This window comes from Cololabis saira, chromosome 23 (genome assembly GCF_033807715.1).
Source record: "Cololabis saira isolate AMF1-May2022 chromosome 23, fColSai1.1, whole genome shotgun sequence".
NCBI classification, from domain to species: Eukaryota; Metazoa; Chordata; class Actinopteri; order Beloniformes; family Belonidae; genus Cololabis; species Cololabis saira.
This window is the reverse complement of record NC_084609.1, coordinates 15272160-15299832: the sequence shown is the minus strand read 5'-3', so window position 1 is coordinate 15299832 and position 27673 is coordinate 15272160. Positions and strand designations below refer to the sequence as shown.

At 41.6% G+C, this 27673-nt stretch overlaps 1 protein-coding gene across 30 annotated transcripts in view; it reads right to left on the bottom strand.

The window, feature by feature from the left end:
• celf2 (cugbp, Elav-like family member 2) overlaps positions 1-27673 on the bottom strand; it is a 226893-nt gene that overhangs the window by 33966 nt on the left and 165254 nt on the right. For all 30 annotated transcript variants that reach the window (XM_061714674.1, XM_061714675.1, XM_061714671.1 and 27 more), the window contains 3 exons: positions 17208-17256; positions 11905-12039; positions 4486-4565 (listed from right to left, as the gene is read on the bottom strand). In XM_061714674.1, coding sequence (XP_061570658.1) covers positions 4486-4565; positions 11905-12039; positions 17208-17256 — 264 coding nt within the window. The remainder of the gene's footprint in view (positions 1-4485; positions 4566-11904; positions 12040-17207; positions 17257-27673) is intronic.

Sequence of the window (27673 nt, the reverse complement as noted above, 5' to 3'; positions counted from 1 at the left end):
TGGAGCGAATAATGTAAAGCACAAATGAACACAAACTGAACACAATAAAGCGGACCCTCTTCCTCTTTGTGTGTCTTTAGAGGTGTGAGAGTGGATTACCTGTCTTGCTCATATCCGCTTTCATTACTGCCTGACATTCAGCGTGCTTGTGTGTTCGTGTGAGATATGCGTGTGTGTCCACGTGCAGACGTGCCACTGTGTACCTGAATGTCAGGGCGTAATGAGAATGGATATGACAGTGACAGGGCCATCAATGAAAGGAGCGGCGGGGCTGCCTCCCTTCTACCTCGTGACATGTGTACGTGACGACCACTGCACACACAAACATCACGCACACGCACACGCACGCACACGCACGCACACACACACACACACACACACACACACACACACACACACACACACACACACACACACACACACACACACACACACACACACACACACACACACACACACACACACACACACACACACACTGCTCTATCTAAGACTGTGGGGTGCAATAGAGCCAAGACAATAACCAAAGTCTATTTACCAGACCTCATTCCCTCATTCGCACCCAAAGTAATTACTTTTAAATTGCAAAACTGAGGAGCATTAACAAACGGATGCGGCAATTTAGGTCTGCCTAAGGCAAGACAGCTTGTTTTCAAATGGAAATGAAGGTATTTTGCCATTGTCCACTGCAATATCTTTGTGTTATGGTTTAAGGTTCCTGTGTGCAGGATAAAAGAAAGGGGACATTGGCAGTGTTCACCAGGCCCATCCTGGCACCCGACTGCTCAGAGCGAGTATAATTCTAGCCTAATACGAACGCTGTCAGTGGAGCGTCACTGCTTCTGCTCAGAAAAGACAGACGCGATTGCTGCTGCTGCTCGGCCACATAAATCAACACTTCAATGATATTTGAGGTGTGACAATACCCCCAGAACCCCCGCCCCACCCCCTCCTATGGAGGAGCATGTTCTCTATCCATGTCAGGGTCACAGCTCTTCAATAGCCGCCATGATTATCATGATCAGTTCTAATGAGGGGGCCATGGGGGTGAACACCACTCGTTGCTTTCTCTCTAACACGGTCTGTTATTACCACTTTTTGTCCCTTTACTCTGATTCTCCCTCATCTTATACTGTGTAATTCTCTCCCAATAACAGCCCTGTCATCTTGCTGTGTCACCGACCTGACGGTGTTGACGAGGGCACCCCAAAACCGGAGGAGCACAAAGGAGCCGCGACAAGGTCCCCATTATGTCACCGCTGGGGTCCCTGTGCAGCTGATGAGGTCTGCAACACCACCTGCCAATTGCAGCTGACGTGTCAAGGGTGCGGGCTCACTGTGACAGCTTTGATACTTTGCCAAAGTTTAGCCTGGCTTGAAAAATTGCGAGCACAAAAAATGGGATGGCGAGGGAGTAGATTTCACCTGAAGTCCAGCGAGAATTTCTGCTCAGACTCGATGGATGTGGAGATTTTTAAGATCAGATAGAACAATTGTTGCATTTATTAGGTATTGTACCTCCATCTGAATGATAAACCCAGAAAAAGGCTCAGTTTTTGTTGTATTCTCTAAATTCAACTTGATTACGCAATAGTGTACAAATTCACAACACTGCCCACTCGGCATTGCAAATGATTTTTGGAAACCAGGCATTTATTAGAAGCAGACTTTTATGTCTTGTTCTCGTTGTTATGAGAATAAGATGTGAAGTCATTTCCTTCCTATGGGAACATTAAACTCCGATGTGCTGACGGAAACCAGAAACATTACAGAAATGCAGCATTCTTTTATTTGACTCAAGTATGTTGATAATCTTTAATTTTGAGGGTGGGTTTCATCGAGGGGCTGCACTGCGTGCCAGGAAGTTGGATAAAGCAAATTACAAACAAACTGCGTATTACTTTTTATTATTTCCACTGTGTCGTATCAAATTTAATCTAATTGTTATTTTATTTTACTTGGGGCTTTTATTGTGAAAGATGCACGCATACACTACTTTAAAGAGCATGTTTGACTAAACCAGTAAGACGTGGCCCAGAATGAATCAATTAAATTACACTGTTGTAACCTAAAACACTTATCTGAACAGTGCTGATAACAGTGCAACACAATTTTAAAAACAGCATGATTACGCTATAAAAGTAGAACATTTTTGTATTTGGCATGGATATACTTGTTTGTATACTAGACTTTATTTGTTCATGTCAAAATAGGATAATAATCATGGTGACTAAACACAAACTGGAAGTTAATATCCATTGACTTTTCCTATTTCCCTCTAAATCCACCCTGCTAAGATTGAAAAAAACTCCCTGAATCACGATTTAAGGATAAACTGCATAATTGAATTGACATCTTTAGCATCTGATCCTCCAATTAACCTGCCTCATCAATTCCATCATTGATTTGATTTGCTTTAAAAGGACCTACACGTTCTTAGAAACGACAAATGCTTGGATGAAGCACGTTTAAAGCCCATGCGGCTCATTTTGAATGAAAAGGATTTCGCTGGGTATTCACACAAACCAGTTGTTAGCTGAAACTAAAGGCAGACTGCTCCTGAATTGTTGCTTTTTTGTTTTCTTTCTCTCTCTTTGTGCATAAAAAAACGATAATTAAGTGACAAAGCTATTACAGTGTTCTTAGAAATATGAAGTTGCATACTTCATGCATTCATATCGTGTTAGTGCAGCTTTAGCTTTTAATTTCTGTCACTGATCATGTACCTTCACTGTTGTATTCATTCACCAATCAACACTGAAACTCAATATCTGGAATTCCATCCAAAAGAATCACTAACTTTAACTGGATTTTAAGAGAATTATAATATAATAAGTACACCTTGCTGTTAGGTGATTAAAGAGGCTTGGTTAACGGTACATGGCAGCCAAGTCTCTGACCAGAACTGCAGATGAAGAGGGCGTGGCAAGATGATGTTAACAAAAACAAATGAGAAATGTTACAAGAAGTAAATAAAGAATGAATAAATAAATATGAGGGGAAACAAGGTACATAGAAAAAGCTATGGACAGTGGAAATAGAGATGTTCAAACTAGTACAATTACAACTTTGTGCTCTTGTAAGAGCTCTGGGAACAAGCTTTAATGCGGTTCCATCATTTATTCATTGCTTCCACTGCACTAATCAATAACGCTTTTCACCCCTCCAAAGTGTAAAGGTGCAGTGGTTTTCAAATGTTTTGTAGTTTATACATTTAAAAAAAGAAATAGAAACTCCTGGATGGAAATGCAACCATAATTTATAGGAAATAAGGAGCTCAGCGATCAAACGTGATGGTTTCTGTGAGAAAGGGGGGAAAAAAAAGGACAATATAGGCGAGTCATCACTGCAGCCTTTTGTTCTCCATCTAAATGTGAACTATGCAACCTAACAGCCCCACTGGATGTTGCAAAAGCGTGAAACCTAGCCCATCCAAGATCCCATAAAGTGAAACCCAATCTATATGGACTCATCTGATCCCTCTCTTAGTGGGAGATTTTCAACAAAGACGGTCAGTTATTCCGTGGAGGAAACCCTTGGATTTTTCTCACCGCAAAAGAGCAGTGCATGACCAAACACAACCAGACGAATTTCAAAACAAGGAGTTCAAAAGCAGGAAAAACACAAGATGCACAGACACAGAGAGCCTGGCAACTCACCTCCATATATCTATACAAGGCAAGGGATTGATTGTTGCTGTATTAAAGTCAGAGTAACTCAGAACACTGTTTGTAATATTTAGTGAATACCTCCTCACCATCTGCTGGCCGCACATCCTGCGAGTACGTGGTAAAAGAAATGGAAACAAACAGAGTGGGGCAGCCGGAACCCCAAACCATAACAAACGTTGATTCAACGAATCACCAATAGGGGGAGGGCTTGTACTGTGCAGTTTAATTTGCTTTAGAAATGTGCATTTATGATGGAGCGTGTTTTCTCAGAAAATACTTAAAAGGAGGAGCAATTTCCCCAATTTTTTCAAATGTTTACAAACGTCCTCCAGAAACTACTTACTATACCTTTAATATTCTATATAGTGGAATTTAAATGGTTTAAAATGCTATTCAAACTTCGGTCAAACCCAAAATGTAACCACGAACGAGAAAACACCATTGATAGCGTTAATCGATACAGCAGCTTTATTACCAACTATCATACTGTATGTCATCTAAAGAGGTTCCAGTCTTCACTTGGTCAGGATGTATATTGTTAAGTATGCCTTGTTTTGTAAAACCCACACACTTGCTGATGTTTTACAGTCCAGTTTGGACAAGCTAATTGATTTATAATTCCATGGATGGGTCATATCTTTGTCCCTTTTTTAGAAATTTTACAAAAACAAAGAAACTGTGTAGGTATGCACTTCGGTTTGGTTGAGCTTAAGCAAATGAGTCCAACTGAACAAGGTGCAAGTCACAAGGTAGGCGTGTCTTTGCAAGCACATTCACAGAATCAACAGTTGAATAAAGGGTAAGGGTACCGTACCTCCATAGTCTGAGACTGGTGCATGGCTTTGATTGCATTCTGTGCCATGGCTCTGGTGGAGAACGTAACAAACGCACATCCTGTAAGGAGAGAGGGAGGAGGAGACAAGGCAGGGATGGAAGGACAGTGGAAGGGAGGAAGGGGGGAGGCAGAGGGGCAGGAGGAGGAGGGGAAGACAAGAAAAAACAAAAACAAGACAAAAGGGTTGGACATGTCGTTGTTATAAAAAAAAAAAGAAAAGAAAAGAAAAACAACCCAAAACAGAGATTGATACAGAGAACATCTCACAGGCGGACAACAGTGTTCTCAGTCGCTGTGGAAACAACAGCTGGAAAATGAGCACAGTGTCATGACAACCACAGCCCGACCCCGTCCAGCCAGCCTGACCCATCCACATTCACCACAGGACATCGGAGACGACCACAATAACCGTCACAGGCGTAAAGACGCCTTCCTCGCTCCACATCTCCTCCTCTTCCTCACGGTGGCCAGATTAGTCCTACCTGAATTCTCTCCTCTCTTTCCATTCAACAATGTAAAGCAGTTTAAATTTGCACAAAAGCAATTTGAATTAATTTGGCCTAGTCATTTTGTATTGTGGGGTTGAATAGGTGCCCTCTTTCTCTCCTTGTCAAACAGAAGGAGATGTAGCAGCAGTAGGGACAGACAATATAACTGCAGGGGCCCAGGAAGACAGGAATCAGATGGAAAATCATATTAATTCAATCCACAGTGAGATGAGGAAGCAAAAGGAGATGAGAGGAGGTGTAGTCGACCTCCTCCGTGACTGACAGTGATTTTAGACGATCAAGACTGGACGTAGCCAGAGGCCGTTTTGGTGGAGTTTGTTATTAGTTGTTTTGTGGCTAAGAAGGGATGCAAGGTTGTATTTGTCTGGCTGGTTAGGGAGTGATTAGAGGAGATAATGTGAGAAGTGCTTCATCAACACCCCAGGCTAATAATATGCTAACAAACTCACCGAGCCATGTTAGCGCAGCCAGGCCTGAACCCATTACAAAACATGCTTGTACATACAAACACAGACACACATGTTCAGGTTCGGCTGGCTGACTTGGCTACGGAGGAAACAACTTAACGCCTGGGTCATCAGATAGACTCTCCCTGGCTGTGTGGATGGGATGAAAGGGCAGAGGGGGGAAAGAAAGGAAATTGTAAGGATGGATAATGCAGCGGAGAGGAAGAACAGATGTGTCGAGGAATAGATGCAATCATTGTCCTCTTCCACCTCTATGACAAGCTGGCTGTTGCAGTGATAGAACGAGGCGGAAGGTGATGAATGGAAGGTTTATTTCTGCTTATATAAACTACAGATATTTTATACCTAAGTTTTATATATATATATATATATGTATATATATTTTAGAGGCAAGTTATCTCTACAGCCCTGGCACAATCATGCATTTCTATTTAACATTGAGGTTGATCCGTCTTAGAATGAGTAATTAAAATCCCCAAGCTCATGTTGCTCTGCTGTTACTACCATTGCCCTGAAAAGAAAACACTTTTGCATGTTTCACAGCCACTCTACTTTTGGAAGTATGAGAGGATTTTCTGTGGGTTGCAGTTTTAGACACTAGAGGGCCACTAATCCCAGCCGTTGGGTCTTTAAAGTGTGGCAAATGGCTTTTCAATTCTTAATATTTTAGATTAGAAGAAAACATCTCCTATTCAGGTCAATTCTTTATTAATCCCCGTAGGAAAAATATGAAATATTGCCTCACTGTGCAAAACTAGTATTTGCTTCTATTAAATCCTCTTAGGGAAAAAGTTGAGGCTAATGATTATGTCTACATTAGCACTAACCGATGTCAAGACCTCTTTTCAAAGTAATTGAAGATTTCCTTGGAAAGAAAGTGGACTTGTATTAACCTTCCTCTCTGCTGTGCTTCAGCTCTGCCTCGTGAGCCCCGCCCTGCAGAAGAGGCGGGCAAGTACTCAGAAGTAGTCAAAGAAAAACCATGACCAGTGACAGATAGCAGCTCCAGGTATAGCCACAGGAACCATGTTTGTTTTTACTGAACTTTCTTTCTTACTTTCAACCAATCAGATACCTGTGGACCTAGTGCACAAATAGAACCATTGTTGACTATCAAAACCTGCCTTTATGACCAGTATATAGCAATGACTGGTTCAATTGTGTTTCTTTCAGGCTACAGACTGATAACTTCAAAATCACTTAGGCCTTTTGAGAATATCAAAAGATATAGTGGCCAACAGAGGGCAAAAACACAAAACATATATGTTTTAAAAGAACTTGTTGAGGTTAAAAAGGCAGCTCACAGAAAAGTCACCGCAGACTTGTTTTTGTCTTCGCTGAGCTGTCTTAGACTCAGTAGGGAGTTTCCTTTGATATGAACTTGCTGTTTCAGCTAAAAAAAAAATGATATGGAAGCCAAAACCACAATACTGAAGGTTTATTTTAAGTTTAATATATTACTTCTTTTGGGTATTTGCATTTATTGCAAAACACTTTAGGAGTTTTGCATTTAAAAAAAAGTTTCTGTCTCAACTTTACAGTTAAAGGAATTATATTTGAGTGGTCTGGTTTTTAAAACCAACACCTGCGGCACGTACATTTGGAAATTATTATTCCTTTTAGTTGCTCAGACTTGCCTTTGATCCTGTAACACCCCCTCCTTACGCCCTTGCCCACTGGAATGTCAGAGTTTAATCACGATTCATGTTAAACTGTCTTGCTGACTTAATATTAAAGAGGCACAAAGGTAAGAAAGAGCGAATGGGGGCTGTCAGATCCTGCAGCACGAGTAAACACTTTGACATGTTCTTTTTAGTTTCAAGCAGCTGTGCTAAATGCAGTGCTGCAGAGGGGACGTTTGAAAAGGGGTCATTTTCAATTGATTCAAGGGACTGTCTATTTTAGACAAGCGACAATCTGTCATTTAACTGCTTCGATTCAAGTTGCTCAATCTTCTGCAGAGAAGTCTCTCCTCAGAACTAGATCAGTTCTGGAGGGATCATACATTTGGGTTACTCCCCTAAACTTATCCTGATAGGTCCTGAGTCTATTTATAAAACTGGTACGCTATGATGTCACTGGCTGGCACCTTGACCCTAAAGCTTCTAAATTAAGGATTCCTCAGCTCCTGATTCATTAATGAATATATATATATATATATATATATATATATATATATATATATATATATATATATATATATATATATATATATATAAATTTAATCTTTTTTGGCTGTTTGGTGCATTTCTGGTTTTCCCACATTGCAGAGCTGGGACGTAGCTAGATCGCTAAAAATACCTCACGGGCGGCATTCTGTCGTCAGTGGAGATCCACACAGTCCTTTAATGAAAGTAGGGTAGCTCCCCAGGCCCAGCCATCCACTGGTGGTGTGATCCATATTTTATTAATAGCTGGATACCAGAGAACTCCACTGATTGATACTCTAGTTTAAAAGAACTTCTGTAGCAAAGTTAGGTGGGACTGAGGACCTCTGGGAATTGCTTCCCCCGCTGAAAACCTTAAAGGACTCATCGATTCCATCCTGATTAGAGGTGTTTATCGGGTAGGACCAAGCTGGACTACAAGCATTTCCTCCATGCCCTGCATGAACTGCTAAGTGTTTTTTTATGAGCTCTACAGAAAGAAGGAGTTGGCCATCACGCCTGAAATATTCATGAGGACAAAATAGAGGAGCGGAAAAGGGATGGGAGACAGAACCAGGGAAGGGAGGGAAGGACACCGATGTACGATGTCTGAGAAAAGGAAGACAAATTGATGCAAGAGAAGATTGTAGGACAGCCAGGGTGAATTCAGAGCCAGGGAGGGTGGTGCTGTTTGTAAAAGCTGGGGAGCATGGGAGTTTGAGTAGTTTGGTTTCGAAGCAAAAACTGGATTCTGGGTAGAGACAACCTTGAATAGAAAAATAGAGAAGCCACATTGAGAAAATAATACTCAAGTCAACAATAACACATCCATAACGTCTGACAAGCACAGTAAAGAAAGAGATGTGACCAACAGATCAACACGGATCCGGTGTAACAATGACAGCAACAGCTTGTATGACAGGAGGAGGAGGAAGAGGAAGACAGGGATCTGCAAAAGTTCCTCTATCTCCTCAGCACACTGAAACCACAAAGGGGAGAAGGGAGGAGGGTAGGGAGTATAGGGAAGATAGTAGAAATCAGTTGGGAAGATGAGCGGTGTATGGGTGCTGGTGAAAAGGAATGGCTGATGATGGAAGGTGGCCATACAGTATGTTATTACAGTAGCTATTTATAGAAGAACAGCAGCTGAAGCTGGATTGATGGATGAGTTGGTTGGTTCATGGACAGCCAGACTTGACAGATTCAAAGCATCAATTTTATGAGACCAAATAACTTTGACTTTTTGCATGTTTAGAGGGCTTTCTCCTCAATTTTGGATCCTGAACCCAGGATGTCTGAGAGCATGCTGCTAAAACCCGAGTGGTGCCAAATCGAATTTATTTGACAGCTTGCTAGTAGGTCCATCCTTGGATTTAAAACCAGCTCTGTCTCGGAGGCGTGCCAATTACAAGAATTTAATCATTTGACTGCTTATTCAAGCCCGCTCTTTATTTTTTTCTTTTCCTACCCGGCTTACAGTTCGAGATGCCGCCACACATGGAGTCAGGATCAAGTGATTGGCTATTATGGCTCTGTGACTTTGGAACAACCTCCTGGTAAGTGTCAGAATGGCCAAATCACTGCTCAAGTTTCTCTCCCTCCAAGAGGAGAACACAATAACTGATATCACAAGGTGCTATGGAGAGATTTCAGTAATGACCGCAGTTTGCTTGAAATTCTGCTAATGTTGGCTGGGCTCCAAACCTCAATAGGTTTTAGTACAAACTGATGTGTTTTTGAAGAGCTAAATTAACAAGCCGCTGAGTAACAAAACCTGGCACTCAATGCCTCTATTTAAATCCTCTATTTAAATCAAACATCTGTCACGGCTTGATTTCACATTTGAAAATGAAATAGGTTCTATAGATTATTATTATTATTATTATTTTTATTATTATGGACACTCGGGAATGCTGACGTAATTTTTTTTCTTAAAATAATAAATCACAAAAAATAGATGATATGGTCTGGATAAATGACTTCTGACAAGTGAAATATCATCACTAATTTCATAAAGAAAATGCAGCAAAACAGACAGTGGGATTAAAAATGTGCTCAGCCTGAAGATGGAAGTAAAGAGCTTTCGTGTGGCTTACAGAGAGGTGAAACGGGAAGGTGAAGGCCGTGAATGGTGGACAAGAGGTAAAGAGGAGGATAGGGTAAGGGGTGATCTGAGAGAATAGGTAGGGGAGAAAAAAAGAAGGGGGTGGGTGGGGGGGTGTGTAGAGCGAAAAGGAAGAAGCATGTATTCACAGTGGCCACAAAAGCCTTGAGTCGTCGCTCCAGTTCATTTGCATTTACTTCTGTCCATGGGTCTTTTGAAGGATATCTTGAATGTTTTCAAAGAAGCAGCTGGTTGAAACTGGATCTGATACAATTTCTGATGAGTAAATATGACGTACAAGTTGCTCACCCTTGAGTTTTTGTTTTTGTTCCTGACGCCCACCGTGTGACATCCCTGACTCATCCTACTGAACGCAGGCCCTCAGCTGTAGGTTTTATGTATCGGCATATAAAAAAAAATACTATCCGGTCTTAAATAAGGTTAATATAACAACACATATGATCTTATCCCATAAGATAAAGACTAAGCCAAATGCTAAAGAGGCTGTGTGTGGAAAACAAAGTACCCCCTTGTTGCTTCCCTAAGAATTATGACAGCAAGTACCAGCCAGGCGCTGCGAATCACATCCATTGACTAACTGATTATCAGCAAGTGCAAGCATCTCCATAAAAGCACAAGTTTTGGCAACTGATGGTCAGGAGCAATCATGTGGGTTAATGCAATGCCAGGAAGGAATGACATCAGCAGTGATCTTGCAGCTGCTGCTACCGAATCAATCTGGGAAGAGTTATAAGGCTATTTCCAAACAATCTGGAGTCCATCATTTTAAATTGAGAAAGATTATTTACAAGTGGAAAACCTTCAAGACATTTCCCAATGTGGCCAGATTGAATGTTCCTGCAAGTACACCCCAAGTCCAGACTATCCAGGAGAGTACGACTAGAAAAAGACTAGAGATGCATCGATTTACTTGTTTTTTTAGCTTCAGTTTGATTCCCGTATATACACCTCCTGATAAAGTGAGTTGCATATCAAAGGAGGTTTGTTGAAGATTTTATTTGCTGTTTTCAAAGTACAAATACATCTACATAATCCAGCCCCTCAAGATAGTTAAACACAACAATGCTTCATCTGATGAATCAAGCGAGGCTTTTGAAACAGTAAATACCTGAATGCTTGAGATTCAATTGAATTGTTTTAATTGGTGCTGTCATCCCGACCTCCACCGGACTGGTTTTGTGCCCTTTCTGAACAAGATTGTTGAAGCATGCCTTATTCAGAGAGATTGTTGGAAGAAAGCCTTCAACAAACCACAAGACTTGTGGAACAATGTCCTTCTGACAGATGAGACCAAAAGTGGAGCTCCGTGGCTACACCGCATGACACCACATTTGGAGAAAACCAAAGTGAGCATATTGGACACTAGAGTCAAATGTGAGGCTGAAAACTGGGCTAAACTGTATCCAAACACTTCAGCAGATGTACAACAAAATGTCTGAAAAAGAAACCCTGCTGAAGTCTAAACCTGGCCTGGATTATTGATGCAATGTGAAAGACAGATAAACAAGTCATTCAAACAAGTTCTTGCTACTGAAACATGGGTTGTACTTAGTTTTTCCACGTACTGCTTGTGCAAATTGGCTTTTTATTTGTTTATTTAATTTTCCATTTAGTCTTGCCTTAGGCGCAGCGCTTCTTTTCCTACAGCAAACAAGAAATTTACGTTTTCGGAGGAAATTGAGCTTGAACCTAAAAACATGACACTCTTTTCTAAACCCTGTACATCCATTACAAAGTGTCATGTTGCGACTGGGTTAAGGTGGCATCGGGGATCCGCTGCAAAGCGCCGAGATTAAACGCATTCCCAAAAAAAGCAGGGTTATTTTAAAAACCCAAATGCCTGAAAACATCCAAAGTAAGCCTCTGTTTCTGAGTAAAATACTTTTAGACGAGCAGAACAACAGTCAAAGTTATTCAAGTATTTCAGTGTGTTTTAATAATGACGAATCGATCTGATTATTATCAGTTAGAAACAAAACATTGGCTCAGAGTCCATTTTTCAACCAGCCAACTTCAGCCGCAAAGCTGAATATTTTGAGTTTGGTTCATTCCACGACAATGAACTGCAGCTGCTTGAGGCCGTTCAGGCAGGCAGTATCCACACGAGGAGCGTTTAAGTCAGGATGGAAGTGATTCAGAGCAACTGGTACCTCTGCTGAGCCCGTCGGGCCCCCGGAGGATCCGACACTCCTCGATCTGTCCGAAAGCAGAGAACATGACCCGGATGTCGTTCTCGTTGCATTTCTTCGACACCATGCCGATGAACAACTTCCTGTCTTCAACAGCTGCAAAAAGAAGACAAACACTTTAACAGCTCTGCTGTGTGCAGCGTATTCAAATACAGTCCAGTATTTCTCCCCGAGTCCCTTCAGCTTCGGGTTGGAGGCTTTAGAAGCATTTTAGAAACATGACAACAAAGACCTGATGCAACAACCGTAAAATCACAAGTTTGACTACATGTTTGCAGAGCTGATTAGCTCAAGATGTGCAGTTCTACTTTACTGAACTCCTGCTAGGGTTTACAGGACGGTCTCAGAAAATTAGAATATTGTAATAAAGCTCTTTATTTTCCGTAATGCAATTAAAAAAACAAAAATGTTTTATTTTGTATTATTTTAATATAGCTGATTATGGCTTACAGTTTAAGATTAAGATTCCCAGAATATTTAAATTTTTTGAGATAGGATATTTGAGTTTTCTTAAGTTGTAAGCCATGATCAGCAATATTAAAATAATAAAAGGCTTGCAATATTTCAGTTGATTTGTAATGAATCCAGAATGTATGACATTTTTGCATTACAGAAAATAAAGGACTTTATCACAATATTCTAATTTTCTGAGACAGTCCTGTATATTTATCATCCAGACGACAAAAAGGTGAAGACTTTATGTCATAAAATTCGTTAAAATACTTAAATAAGCATCTGAACACATTTTTCTACCCCGTGCAAGTGAAAGATTGGGAGAAAAAAGTGATTTGTTTGACTACGGAGTGAAAAAATGAAAACAACACCAATAAATGTGGAAAAGTAAGAGGAAAGAGCGTGGCAATCAAAAGAAAAAGAAATCAAAGAATGACAGAAAGAAAGAAAAGAGACAGAAGGAGAGATATGAAGACAGAGTTCATGGATTTCATCATGCCATCTGCGAGGCTCTGATCAATGTCTCATTATCACTTCAACACCGACTGCTTGCTGAGACTCTCCAGCTTGTCTTCTCTCACCCTCTTCCTCCCTTCTACTCTCCTCTTCTTCCTCCCTCATGGGTTCCGCTCTTTCTCCACTGACACAATCCCTTGCCTGTCCGCTGCAGTCTGAAGGAATGAGAGCCGACTGCAGGTACCGGCGAGAAACGCTCGGCTGTGCGTGTGTGTGTGTGTGTGAGTGTGTGTGTGTGTGTTTACATGTTCCCACCACATTCGCTGTAATGCTAATCCAATTCATTTTTAATGAGGAAACTGTCAGCTCTTACCACGAGGCGAAAGAGATAAGCGGTCGGTTGCACTCTGGGAAATCAATAGTGCACTTGTTTATTTTGCTGTTTGAATTGTTTGTGTGTTTAAAAAACAAACCGTCGGGATATGCTGCCAAGATAAGTGCTGTTTCAAACAGCTTTAACTCCTTTGTACACAGTGTGCGTGTGTGTGTGCGTGCATGTGTGTGTATATCACTCCAGAGAATGATTACCACAAGTCTAACAGCAATGTAATTAATTTACTCTATGTCGATAGAGAGGAAAGAGGGGAGATATCGTTGCAACGGACTGTTTCTGTGTTTTTTCTCTGGGCAGGCGGGAGAGTGTGTGATAAGACTCTGGGATGATCTGGAGTCGGCTTTGCATTCTGGGATAAATTGGAGCAGAGCTGGCTTTATTCTGAGCTTGAACACATTAAGAGACACCAGAATAAGAATCACAAAGGCTTAAGGGCGAGGAGGAAGAAGTAAAAAAAACATTATCTCTCTGTTATACAGTACACCTCTCCGTCTTTTCCTCTCCTTCCATCGCCTCCACTGACTAAACTAATAAACCTCTGAGCAGCCATTCGTCACTGTTAAAGCAAATCTAACGCTGGGTTTATTAAAGGTCATTACTGTTAAGTGGATGGATATGTATCGCGTGGCCCGCTCTATATTTCACCATTCTGGCTGTGAGCAGTGGCTGCTTTATTAAGTTCCACCATCTCCTCCCTGACAGTTATGTCTTATAAAGTCACATTTTGCCATATTTCAGTGGAGCGGATGATGGCTTTTTATAAGGATTCCTCCCCTGCTCTCCTGGTTGCTGTCATTTTATCGTCCTACCCTGCAGAATATAGTTAGTCAGCGGGCGGCTTATTATGACAATCGTCAAGTGGGCATGCCGAAGTGAACCTCAGTGAAGTTGAGTTATGGACAAGCCCCTGCAGGGTGGTTGCAAAAGTCTTTAGAAAAAAGAAAAGAAAAAAAAAGAGCCTTAAATCTCTCTAATCCTGCTACTAGATTAAAGCGGCTGGCTCACACAGGCTTGGTTTCCTACTATCCATTTTCATATTCTGCTCAATTACTCAGCTTTAAGGGTCAGCTCGTTCAAATTGCGGAAACTCATATTTTGCCACTCAGCCATGAAAATAATTCAAGTTTAATTTGCCAAAACTTTCAGTTATCTGCCAATGATCTCCCTACTTTTGCACAATGGGTTCAGAAAGTCCAAATTGAAGTGTCTTGATTATCCACCCAGGGTAATCATACATCTGTTCCTGTAAAGATAGTCATTAAACTTGATTAAATGTCATTTTGAATCTTTTGAACCCCTAAAATGAAATCATTTATGGTGTATCTGATTAGCAACAGGAGGCTCGGCAGTAAAAGGATGCGGAAAAACCTCCTGGATGATCTTATCAAGGAGACGGGCAGAGCTGCATCTGAAGTGACTGTGGCTCACGAGGTAGGAGGTAAATTCTCATCAGCTCTGAATGTTTAAGTGCTCTCGTGCGGCGCGCTGAACTGGGTGTTTCTCAGAGCAGGAAGTGGGCATCTTGCAGGGCAATAGCCATCAATGAAGCCCATGGAACAGCCAAGATAGATACAAGGTAATAAAAAAGCTTAACAGCCCATTTGCTGTAGCCTTACTTAAAATAAAATGGTAAAGGTTGCATTTACTGTGAGGAAGTGAATGTGGCCTCAGTTTAGGTTTCATACCGACATCCTGCTACGCATCCTATGAAAAAAAACCTCTGGTTCCGACATACTTATATGTTTGGACATCGCAGACCCTCAACAACAGAGGAAACCTAAACCCTGCAGCAACAACTGGGGAACTTTGAGTTTTGTAGCATTTGGGTGACCACCAAGGCTGAGGAACTGAGCGGAACCTAAAACAGACACCGTCAGATTCCCCACGGTGGCTGTGGACCTTTCCCTCTGAATCACAGCTTTGATCACATTATCTTTTCACCATGATTTGAACTTTTGATCCAGTGTTGTTTGGTTTAACTCCGCACTGAATAACGAGTGTCCTCAATCATGAGATCCACACCCCTCTGAGCTTCATGTTGGGCGGGACACATGCATCCCTTCGGTTCTGCATGCAGAAGGTGTTTGATCACTGTTTAAAAAAGACAAATGATAATAGTGATAATAGTGAAAATTGCATTTTTGGCAGCAGCGCAGCTTTAAAATGTTAAACCCAAAACTCATTTGGAGTCGTCAAATGAACTTCCTGATTATTCGAAACAAGAGTCGCACCTTTCGCTGACGTCCTGTGAGAACTCCTGCAAACCACTGAATCTCTGTCTGGGGAGACACAAGGTCTGAGAGAATTCTGAACTCCCGAACTTCAGAAAAAGAACTAAACCTGGTCTCATCTCCCAAACTGTTAACGAGGCTCATTCACTTTTCACTCTTTATGATTTAAAAAAAAAAAAAAATACTGACATGTCTTCATCTCTATGATTTAATCAGATAATCTTAATTGGGGGGGGGGGGTCACTACATGATGAACAAAAAAAAGGATGTTTTTGGTGTCACATTGCAATTTAACCATTAAAAACAGAAGAGACTGAAAGAAGAAAGATGAATGCGTTTGAAGACAGAATAAAACCTTCAGATGTTTGTTTTTTTTAAGTAATTTTGATTTTTTTTGTCACAAATGGCCTTTATTCAGGGTAAGTGGTCAGGAAATGGGTATAGAGAGAGGGGGACGAGGGTAGTGGCCTCTGTAAATGACACCATCTCTACCAAGGCCCTTTTACAAACTTTTAATTAAGAGATTTTCTCAGTTTAATGCAAATTCTTTTCTCCTCATGTTTCGTGCATAACTTCTAAGCTTCAATGAAATTATACATTTTTGAGTTTATTTTTAATTTGTGCTTTTCCCTTTGGCTTCCATCTGTTTCCACCTTGCGCTGTCTTCTGCATCTCCTTCTAACACATCAACCACCACCACATCCAGAAATCTCTTTTCTCTTCCCTTTTTCTCCTTCGCCAAGGAAAATCTTCAGAACTTCTTCAAGAAAGGCTGCTTCTCCCGACCTTTCCCTTTCCTCTCCCTCCTCTCCACCCATTCAACCCCGGCTGCACTCTCTTCCTCACCTTGTTTCCACACTCCCCGAGCTCTGCACATCTGAGCCTAACAATTTAAACTCCTGCACCCCATTCACTTCGACTCCTCGCATCCTCACCCATCTATTTCTTCCCTTCCCTTTCCAGACGTGCATCTGTCTTTCTGCGACTGACCTTCATTCCACTGTCTAGTAGTTCATATCTCCACCCCTCCAGGTTTCCTTCCACCTGCTCCCCACTCTCAGTACAGATCACCGTGGTGAGAATCAGCATGTGAGGTAGGCTCGTGTGAACGTGGCAAGGAAAGCGATGAAGTCGTAGTAAAAGCCTGACACATTTTTTATCACGCATGAACACAATGAAAACAAGGTAAGAATAAGGACAGATGCATGATTTAAAGAACCCCTGCTAGTTCCTGTGGAGGGTCCTGTCCTGCAGCTGGCTTGTTAGAGTGAAGGGGATGGAGGAAGACACTCGGCATTGGAAATCAATTCAGAACTGGATCTGCAATATGTAGTGTGGAAGTGGACTGATGTGAGGACAGGGTGCTTGTGTTTGTGTGAGGGAAAGTGCATACGGGGGGTTTGCATGAGCGAGCAGCCACAGGGGGACAGACACTGGTTCAGCACAAGGGTAAAACGATTCAACTCCGACTGACCTCCTTCAGAAGCCTTTTAATAATTCATCCCACATACAAGGGGAAAATATATATATATAAATATCAACATTTCCCACTCCACATCAGACTTTCTGTTCTCCCGCCTACATTTGCTGCTCAGTCTCTTCCTCCTGAGTGAGCCGAGCAGTGAGCAAACACACGGGTGAGATAGCTATTACCAAGCAAATTCATAAAGGTTGTTGATGCATGCGTGCGTGATATTGATGCCCCCGTGCTTGTGTGTCAAGCCACTCACCATTAGATTTCTCACTGTCTGCAGGTTTCATCTGAATAGGGTGGTGCATCTGCAGAGACAAAAGGGAAAAAAAAAAACATTCAGTATTGATTTTACACGCGCATAAACACAGTCAGACCTGCGAGCGCTCCAGAAAGCTTCGGCTGAACATGTTTTAATGAGAAATGTGATTGCAACCAACTGCTTTGCGCTTTCCATATGGATTGTGAGCTCTAAAACCAAATCATGTGCAGACAATGGTGGCAGAGCAGCCAAAGAGGTTTGCTAAAACAATTAAAAATGCACAGTAGCTAACATAAAACATGAAGGGAAACCAGTTTCCTGTGAAGCAGAGCCACTCACTTAATTTAATGATAACAATGACACTTCCTGAGATGAAAATATCATACAAAACAAATGTTCAAGATGTTGCTGCTGCATTTGAAACATTAGTGCACAAACATTACTCCATCTCTCAAAGGAGGTGAAGACCCACGATGGATGATGGAAACTAACCAGAATAGAGTAGCAGTTTTCTTCTCTGTTGGTTTTAAATTGTTATTCAGTTGGTTAAAATCTGAAAAATCCAGTCAGATTTAGTTTGAAATCCAGCAGGAGAACAAAACGATGAAAGCCTGGCAGGAAAGAAAAACTCATGATTTTTGAAACATTTGGCCAGAATAAATCTGCTGCCGTATAAGCATATTTTTCTCTGCTCTTAATTGTCAATATTTTGATTCTTCTCAAGTTGGGTTTCGAGTGAAACAGCAACACATGTTTTAACCCCAGTGAAGGAAAACTACTCTGCTGATCTCACTTTTGCAGGGGAGGTGGACGCCTGGAGGTTTTTCTCACTTAAAAGACCAGGAAGATGCCAAAGCGTTTGAAAACGTTTGTGATAGTGTTCGTTGAAAGCCAACGTCGATCAAGTTAAACGACATGTGTCCTAAACGTACACAGGATATAAAAGATGGGTGTAATCACTCGTAAGTGTTGCATTTGAGGCACACAGACCATCTCAACACAGGAGCTGACCTAGCATCCCTGTCTTTGGGATAACAAGCAACCTTTTGTTGCTTGGATGCTAATTAAAATTCCAAAGCAACAAAAAGGACCTGGAGGAACGACTTCCAACTCGTGCAGGTGCAGTTATGGACGAGATTTGACTGAATGCAACACAAAATCCAGCAAATGATTCCCGCCACGCGTCACAGTGTTGGTTAGTTAAAGGGTTATTTTGGATATAATCATCCAACTTTACGTACAAAACTCTTTTTCAGAGCATATATTAAAAAAACAACAAAAAAGGTCAATTTAAGAGCTTCATATTGCATTACTACTACATTACTGCAGCCTAGCTGTTTCAGATGCAAAATAGCAAGGTATGAGTTTTTATTCTCTTATTCAAGCATATGATATTAAGATACAGTTTTTGTATTTGTATCATGTATAAACAGGTATAATTGCGGTATTTAGACTTTGCTTTTATAGATCTTGTTTATTTCCCTGTTGTGCCTGAAGAAGCAGTTTAATGGAGCTGAATGACAGATGTGTGTTTAAGGTGGGGAGTCTTCTTTTACAGAAAACAAGAAAACACTTCAGAGATGAGAAGGCTTTGTCACCTCTCGCCCTCCTCCCCTGTCCCTTTTTATTCCCTCCATCTCTCTTTCCTTTATGGGAGATTATGTGGCTGTTTGATCTGCTGAGAGACGAATGACAGTGATTCTCCAAATCTAGCCTGGTATCAATCACACTCAGAGTCAAATACCAGCCGTGAACGAGTGTATCTGTGGGTGTGTGTGCGTCCGTAGGAGTGTGTATGTGCCCTGTCTTACCCATTACGCCCCTGGGCTCAGTCACGCTGTGACAGAGGGCTTTGATCTTCCAATTCTATCACACACCTTTATCCCAACCCCCCCTCCTTGCTCTCTCCCTTATCATCCTCACTCTGATTTTTTATTTTTTTCTTTCCTCGCAGGCCTTTCCGTGATGTGCACGCTCATACACAGACACATTTAATCCATTGATTAGTTCCAAAACCTGATGAGGGAAGAACAAAATGGAAGAACAAAGCCAAAAAAGGAGAAAAAAAACCCAGCAAGACAGAATAAAGTGTAAGACGGTAAGATGGTAACCCTCAAATAGAAGCAGAGCAAAAGCCAAAGGAGCATAGCCGAAGAAAGAAAGGGGGGAAAACAGTGACATGATGCTTCATTACCTAAAGAGAACAAAGTAGAATGGAAGTAGGTGAAAAAAGGAGGGTTAAAAAAGGGTTGCAATCACTGCAAAGAAAGGAAAAGTTAGCAGCCCTTCAGGCTGGAGCCTGGGTACAGTATCGCTAACACAAGGACAGATGCAGGGACATGGAAGGGGCTTCTGTGTGTGCGCTCGGTGTGGGTTGAACTCACATCAAAAGGAGCAGAGTCGTGTCAAAGCAAACCTCCAACTCACATCAAGTCAGTTTTCGTTAATCCATTTCAAAGTCTGTCCTCTAAAGGCAAGAAAACAAAAAAACAAAACAACAAAAGGTATGACAGCTTCCACCGTGCCGCTGTCATTCCCTCCCAAAAAAAACCCTGCCAAAGGCTGCCACGCAGACACGCACAAACCCCACCGCGCATACGGAAACACAAGTGCGCTTGATTGCAGCACAGGTACTGTATATACGTATTAAAAAAAAAAAAGCCCGTCTGGCTTTCAGGCGTCTCCTCCTCAGGTCTGTCTGCCCAGAACGCCCGGCGGGTGGCGGCGCTGTCGACATGTTTGATCTTGGCAAGCCCCCGCTGGGACCAGCAAAGCAAAACTCTCCTCCACTACCCCACAATTCCACAGTGCTGCATCTTCATGCCTGGCAGGCCTGCAGCCGCAGTCTGCCATTCATTATGCGCTCAGCAGGAGTCAGACAAAACTACTAAGTCCTCGCTGCGCGCAGACTCGTAAAAACACCGAAAAGGAGACCAAAAACTTCCTGCCGTACGGCCATGTGTGCCACCTTGATGCTGCGCTGGCGTTTATGGACGCATGCGTCTCATCCGTAGGCAGGAAGACCGCTTCCTGTTTACCTGCCTCGTCCTACGTCCGGTCTTCCTCGTGTCTTTCCAGCCTCTTTCCCAGCCAAGAAGTGAGTATGTTTCTCCGGGAAATCCTTAATTGAAGTGGTTTTCATAAGCCATGCTAAGCCACCGCATGAAAATTAATAACATGATTTAGAAAATAAGAAAAATGAGCTGACTGCTTTACTAGGCAGCTGTACAGTTATTAGCACAAAGTTGAACTGAATATGAATTTCCCAATGTTTGATTAGAACAGGGTAAAAGTTTGCCTGAGCTTCAGGGGGCTTATCTGCTTTTAATGCATCTGCGGCGCACAGGAAGTAGAGGGTGACCAACTGTTTGTTCAGTCATTTTTAAGCACTTGCATTGCCTTATTACTTAATTTGCAGTGCATTTTTTGACTGACAAAGTCATACTATCTGCTGCTATAAAATACATTTTTAATGCATATACCTTTAAAAATCGATTAAGATTTAATTTCCATATTAATGTGCAACCTGAAAGTCCCCACTCCCACTGGTAATAATGAGCTGCTGAGCCAACATCCCCTTTAAAACCACATGGCTGAATAGCAGCTGCTCTGGATTCAATGCAAAGCAATGTTATTATTAGCAGGCCATAAATAGCTTCACTTAGCAGTACTAGTAGTTCCTGGACAAGGCTATTGTACTTGGGGACACAATCTGTAGTGGTTTTCAGTACTAACTGAATTAAATCATTTCAAAAACCTGAATGAATCTCACATTGGAAGTTTCATATTCCACATTTAAAATCCATACGTTCTTCATAATTAATGAACACTGACTTCTTACACATTTCCCCCCCCCCAAAGGCCAGCAGGATGTTGAGTCTAAAGTATTACATCTGGAGTTTTCTCCCATGACCGCACCACATTTTAGTCTTCTGTCTCTTAGTGAGCCAGGGACGTTTGTAACGTGCAGTAGGAGTTTTGGATAGTCTGCGTCACAGAAACACTTCATAACCCTAAGATGTACTTTTTTTTTTTCAACCAAGGTGAACCACTTTGGGCTCATGTGCAAAGCTCTTAACCCTAATTGCTCCCTGGGTGCCGGGAAAAAAAGAAAAGGCAACTCATTGCTTAATCTTATTAATGATGGGTTAAAAGCAGAGAATAATGTCGTTTTGTACGATATATTGTAAGATATATACCGACCAATAAAGATTATTAATCACTATTATATGTGCAACAGTTTTTTACATTGGCTTCTGAAAACTAAAAGAAATGGAAAGAGAGAAGCCACAGGTACACAAATGTGCACATATATGTGAGAAATTAAGGCTTGTTTTTTCAACAGCTGATCATTGTGGTGTTTCAACAACCTGGACCAGTACTACTACTACTATTTAGATTAGTACTAGTACTACCCAAATGCATTTGTATAGCCCGAGCAAAGTTAACTCACTCCAAATGATAAAAAAATTTAAATAAAAACCCTGATCAAGAAAAAGGCTCCACCCCTAAAACAATTTACTGTGAAGTTAAAAAAGGCACTTCATCTCTCTAGTATTTTAACCGAAGCAATTCACAGACATTTTATTCAGACCTCAGAGAATATTTCAAGTTATGACGAGTAATTCCTCTGTGAATACTTAGTAGCATCTGTCCCAACAAGCAATTCACGGACGTCCAAACTCAGAACTCTGATCCTGCAAATGAGGCACAGTCCTCAGTGAGTCTGAGCTGTCTTTGCATCCGGGACAACAACAATTTCCACCATTAAGGTTTTTGACCAACTAACAAAACAAAGGACAGTGGTATTGATTTGAAAAAGTACCTGAATATTTTTGTAATAAACAACCCACTGGTGGGTGCTTGTTCTCCAGACCCTCAAAAATGAAATAACAGCTGTAGAATAACCTTCACACCTGATTTCTCTCCAATTACCTGATATTGATTTGATAAAAGTATACCGGGCACTGTCCTATATTTAAGGTGCCGTAATCAAGGCCGGCCACCATGCTGACTCACAAACACAATCACTGGTGGGGGAGATTAGCTTTACTCACAAACCATCTTGCAGAGAGAAAAAATCACTAAAAAGAGACTTCAGTTTTAATTATTGTTAATTAGCTACAGTTGATAGAATCTACCACCAAATTTCACAGTGATGGATGATTGGACCAAATTAGGCTATGAGCTTTCATTTAGGAAAATCATCCCTACGGGCAGTGCTCGTATCTCACTGAACTGCACAGAAAACTGAAAGAACGCGTTCAGATGAACTGAAGTCAGTTATCAGAGTATTTTAAAAAAGAAAGAAAAATATATCATCCTTTAATGGTGTAGTTTGTTCACTTGTTGGCACATAAACACGATGAAGGGGTCACAAATTTGTCATGAGGTTCCCTCCGGGAGCTGCTGTGTGGCTGAAGTGATCCCAACTCATCCTGCAGGTTATGTACATTAAAAGCTGCTTGTTCCACATTCTCCTCCTAAGAAAGTTGTAAGTGCACAGAGCACCGGCGGACGGGCACGTGACGGGGTTGCTCGCTCGATGACAGTCACTGCCTGCAAGAGCATGAAAATATTGAGCAACTGGGGTTTCATTTGTCAAAGAGGCATTACAAGTCAAATTTGTGGTTAAGAGAGATTAACTCATCCAGCTACCTAAATATATTTCTGTCAGTGAAAACCGGATGAGTGAAACATAAGGTCTGCATCCCGTCAGAGGGATCAGAGTGCAGTGGGCAGCCAGGATGGATTTTATGACCTTTCAGTTAGAGGACAGGCTCTTTAATCACTCCCCTCCTCCTGGCTGAGGCGAGGTGTCTATCTGGCGGACTAGCTGATGAAATGTCATCCAGCAGCCTGAGAGTCCCAGTGACCTGGTCTGCATTCAGGCGCTCTTATGGCCCTTGTCCCACCCCTAGGCTGACTGTTAAGTAGTCCCTGGGAGTGCAGCAAGTGCAGGAAACTCGACACTTCCTAAATGTTAACTGCTGCTCCTGGGTAACCGCTATCCCCGCGCCACCTCCTCTCACTTGCCAACGTCTTCCAGCAATGCACCGGTGGTTAAAAAGGTTAGGGGTCGACTAGTCCTGGAGCCAGACGACTAACTGCAGGTTCAGGCTGGGAATAGCACGAGTGTGCGCCGTGCGAGACGTGGGTGCATGAAGACTATGCTACTGCGCACGCGTCCATCCTTTGCCAGCAGCTGGCACCTTCAACCCAACAGTCAAGTTCACAAGATCAGGGACCGTCTGCCAGAAATGGAGGAGTGCACGGTTACGCGTATGGTAACAGGCTCTGAACTCGTTCGACTGAAGAGCGTATCTCGCTAAGGCAGGAGGCGAGCACGCGCTCCTTCCCCTCCCTCCAAGCTGAAGGTGTGACGGTGAGCTGCTGGGTCAAAGTCAGACAGATGGCCCTCACAGTCGGGATTCAATATCGGTGACCGAGAACATACGCACACTCACATCCACACCGACACACACACATACACACACAAACACAGACACACGGCAAAGTGTGTTGCAGAAAAAAAACACCCACGAAGGCGTAAAATCGCTCGCATGACCTCCAGACAGTGATCATCACCGATGACTGAACAACAGAAATCTTTAGAAAAACACTAATTGAAACTTTCGTTTGCAGTAAAAAAAAAAAAAAAAAACCTAAAAAAAACAAAACACATTTGCTTCTTTATGTCATGATTTTTTTCCAGGAATAAAAAAAATAAAAAATAAAAAATCCAAATACACATTCAGATGTTCAAATTTCTACATCTACATTTTGTGTGCATGAGCACATTAAAGTACAGCAAATATGATGAATAATCAATATCTTTTAGTCATCACATGTTGAAATTTATTTAAGAAACATTTACTTTTCTACCTGCATACTGTGGTTTTAGATCCAAAAACATGTTATTTTGCATATCTTGCATTCTGAGCACAAACCTAAACTAAATAAATATTGGTCCAAAAAATCCAGTTTTATTCCTAACTACATGGTTAAAGTTCTTACAGTTAGATTTGCTTCTACATCATTTAAAACCTGATTTTTTTGGAGTATCAAAAACAACATGTGCAAAAAGTTATTTTTTTCTAATTGTTGGTAGTATAAATAAACTGTGACAAACACAATCAACAAATCAAAATATCACGGTTATCTTCCTACAGATTTGTATATCTTTAGCTAGATAATTTCTCATAATATTAATTTCCAGGAAACGTGACACATAGTACGCTTTCAAGCAGCAAAGTTGACATATGGTTATAGTTCGACTGGGTTATTTAGTTTCACTATTGTCCTCCTCTCAAGCACAAATATCCCAACTCCGCTACAACAATTGTTCCCTTCAGTGTTCTGCTGCTGGACTTCTCACACTGAGCTCTCTTGTGCCACCAACCTAAACAACTGACAAACAATTTACAGCAGTTGGCAGCAAACGGCTACCATGTCATTCTGTACAAATGAGATGATGCATGATTCTCTGCCGTTACTCACTTCTGGGTCAAAACCTGGGTCAGAAACTGTGGGGCACGGCCAGAACACGGTTTCAGTCCAGCTGGCTGTAAACATCCTGGACTGATTTTACTCTCAACTCCGCTGTTCAGGATGTTAACTGAGCTTTGATGAATATCCAATCAACAGATTTAGTTAGTTAAGACGAGAGAGAGGTTTGTTTTTATCATGATGTTCTTAATTGAGCTCCTGCAAACTGAAAGGTCAAATGGTTTGGAAATGCAGCATGGACATGAGATCTTCATCTACTAATTCATGTCAAAACACATACGTATCTGTTTTTAATGTACTGGCCATCTTTCTCAAGATTTTCTTTCTTGACACAACACATTCAAAAGGTTCCATATTATGCTTTTCCTGACTTCCAAATGGCCACATTTGAATGATACTGTGATATACCCCGTTTTCAGCCTGTCTGGTTATCTGTTCAAAATAACAGCTTTGAAAGAACAGGGAAACTGTTAAAGGCGCATTTAAGAAATGAGACTCTCTAGCGCCACCCTTCACCACGACGGCCGTTGGGGGTACTGCAGCCAACAGCGAAGCCGGCACGGGAGAACGGGGAGAACGTGCATGCAGCGTCATGTGACGTCAGATCCGCAGCCCAGCGCAGGAAATTTGGGCCCGAATTGCAGCACATTTTGCAGCACACAGCCTGTTCAAGGCAACGGAGAGATACACTAGAGGGCTCATTCTTTTGGGTTTGGAACGCTTCATCTGACATTATTACTAGAAAACTTAAATTCATAAATTCTGCCACAATCCGGCCTCAAGCTCCTTTAACTTGTGTGATGTTTTTTTTTTCTCTTCCCAAGCAGACTGGTCCTCTAAACTCCAAGATCAACACAGAACAAGCATCTACCTTCATATGGGGGTCAGCATTGCCCCCCTTTGAGTTAAAAAAGAAACATCCTCCAACTGTCTCTGTTGCCGACTTGCCGTGGTTCGTGACTGGCAGTAACATCTCCAGTTGGTTCAGTAGGGTAACTGATAACAGAGTGAAGGGAAGCAGACGGGCAGGGAGGCCAAACACGGTGCTCACAGAGAAATAGAAGATTTATGGTGCAAACGAAACAGGTCAGACTTTTTGAGTCTATTGTGGTGCTTCATCAATAAGAGCACGGATCAAAATGGCACAATATAGGACCTTGAACAAGGAAAAAACGTCTAATAACATAGAATTATTTTAGATTTGGTTTCAGTCTCTTTTTCGTTGAGTTAACACATTAAAAATGAGGACGGTTGATGTTGTGAAGTCATCTGGAGTGCATCAGGATACCACCAGACCGAAACCCAAACGTTTAGTTTGTGTTCCCTAATTTTCAGACATGAAGAGAAGAATCCATCTGTTACAGCCATCGGTTATCAGATTTGACTGTTGTTTTTGCTGCTTTTCATTTGCGGCGCATCTCATAAAAGGCAATTATTGTGCGCAGTCCTGTTGCTCGTGAGTCACCCCAAGGACCAATTTCTCCTCCTCCACCATGAGAAATCAAGGTTTTTCGATTTTGATTAATTTTAAATTAGATTAACAATATCTGCTGCATATGTGTCTGTGGATTGAAGTGAGCGGCTGTTTTTGGCAGTCATCAAAGCTTCAAAGAGACCCAGATGTTGATACTAAACCAAATCCATTTAGAAAGACTTGATTCGCTGCCACGCTTTCTTGGCTTTTTGGGTTGAGTTAGGTGATGGTGTCTATAAGCACAATTTAATCAATATTCTCAAACAATTTTTGTTGTTAGCCTTTAACTTCTAATGTTTACGGCCTTAGTCTTTTAAAAACTGGTGCCTCTTGATAGTGTTGTAATAAATAACAGCATTTACAGGCAAGCACGTGATTCGTTAAACCATACATGTTACATGTGCTGTTCCAAATTAAGGTTTAATGAGGATTAGAAGATTATTTGAAGTTCAAAAGTGAAAATGCATGGAATGATGGGTAATTACAGATGAGAGTAAAATTGTGCAACAACATTCTTCCAGAAGATAAGAAAACAGTGACAAAGAAAGACATTAAAAATGGATGAGATCTTTATGTGGGATGGAAACCGAGGTGAGGGTTTTTCAGCGGAATCTGAAGGATTTGATAGACGACTGTATGAGTGCAACTACGATATAAGATTAGCTTTTATTTTTATCTTGGCTATGATGGAGACAGCTGCATTTTTCTTGGAGTGTTTAAGCGCATTTTACAGTTCACTTGCATTCTTTCACCTGCTCATAAAGTTACCTGCCGTCATTGTGATGTTTGTTGCAATACTGAGGAACATTTCACCGGGTCAAAAACTCTAATCTGTGTGTGAAATATTGAGTGTCAGCTGGAAGGACGAGAGAAAGGCAGGCTGCAGACTGAATAGTAAGCTTAACATTGGGGTGCATTTTGATAGGCATGGCCTACTTTGACCATCTTGCATGGAGTTTTCACACCATTATGATGACCCCATTCAGCTTGGTCCTTCTGATCCTGGTTATGGATTAATAACCACCAACCAAAACCAGAGGCTTTACAGGGAATTTCCTTTCTTTTTATATACTTTTAATCTGCCAGTTCAACTGATTTACATCCTTTTTTCAATGTTATCCACAACACTGTCAAGAATATACAACTATAAAAGCTACCTAAACGTGGCCTTGCCGACACCTTCACTCAGGCAAAGACTGACTTTCATGCTCATTTCCTTCTTTGCACAACAAACAAGTATAAATCAGATTGTCCTTTACATTATCCCTCATGCTAGCAGTACAGTTAGCCTACATTACCCCCCCTTCATTTAGCTCGGTAAACAATTAACCCAGCACGTGTGTGCGAGCGGGATTGAGGGATTTGGCATTAGCTATGCTGTGTCGCCGCTCCTCACTAACTACTCTAAGTGTTTAACACAGTTAGCCGACATTTACAGCCTCCCTCACCTCCCCCCCACAAATCAATATGCTTAAACGCT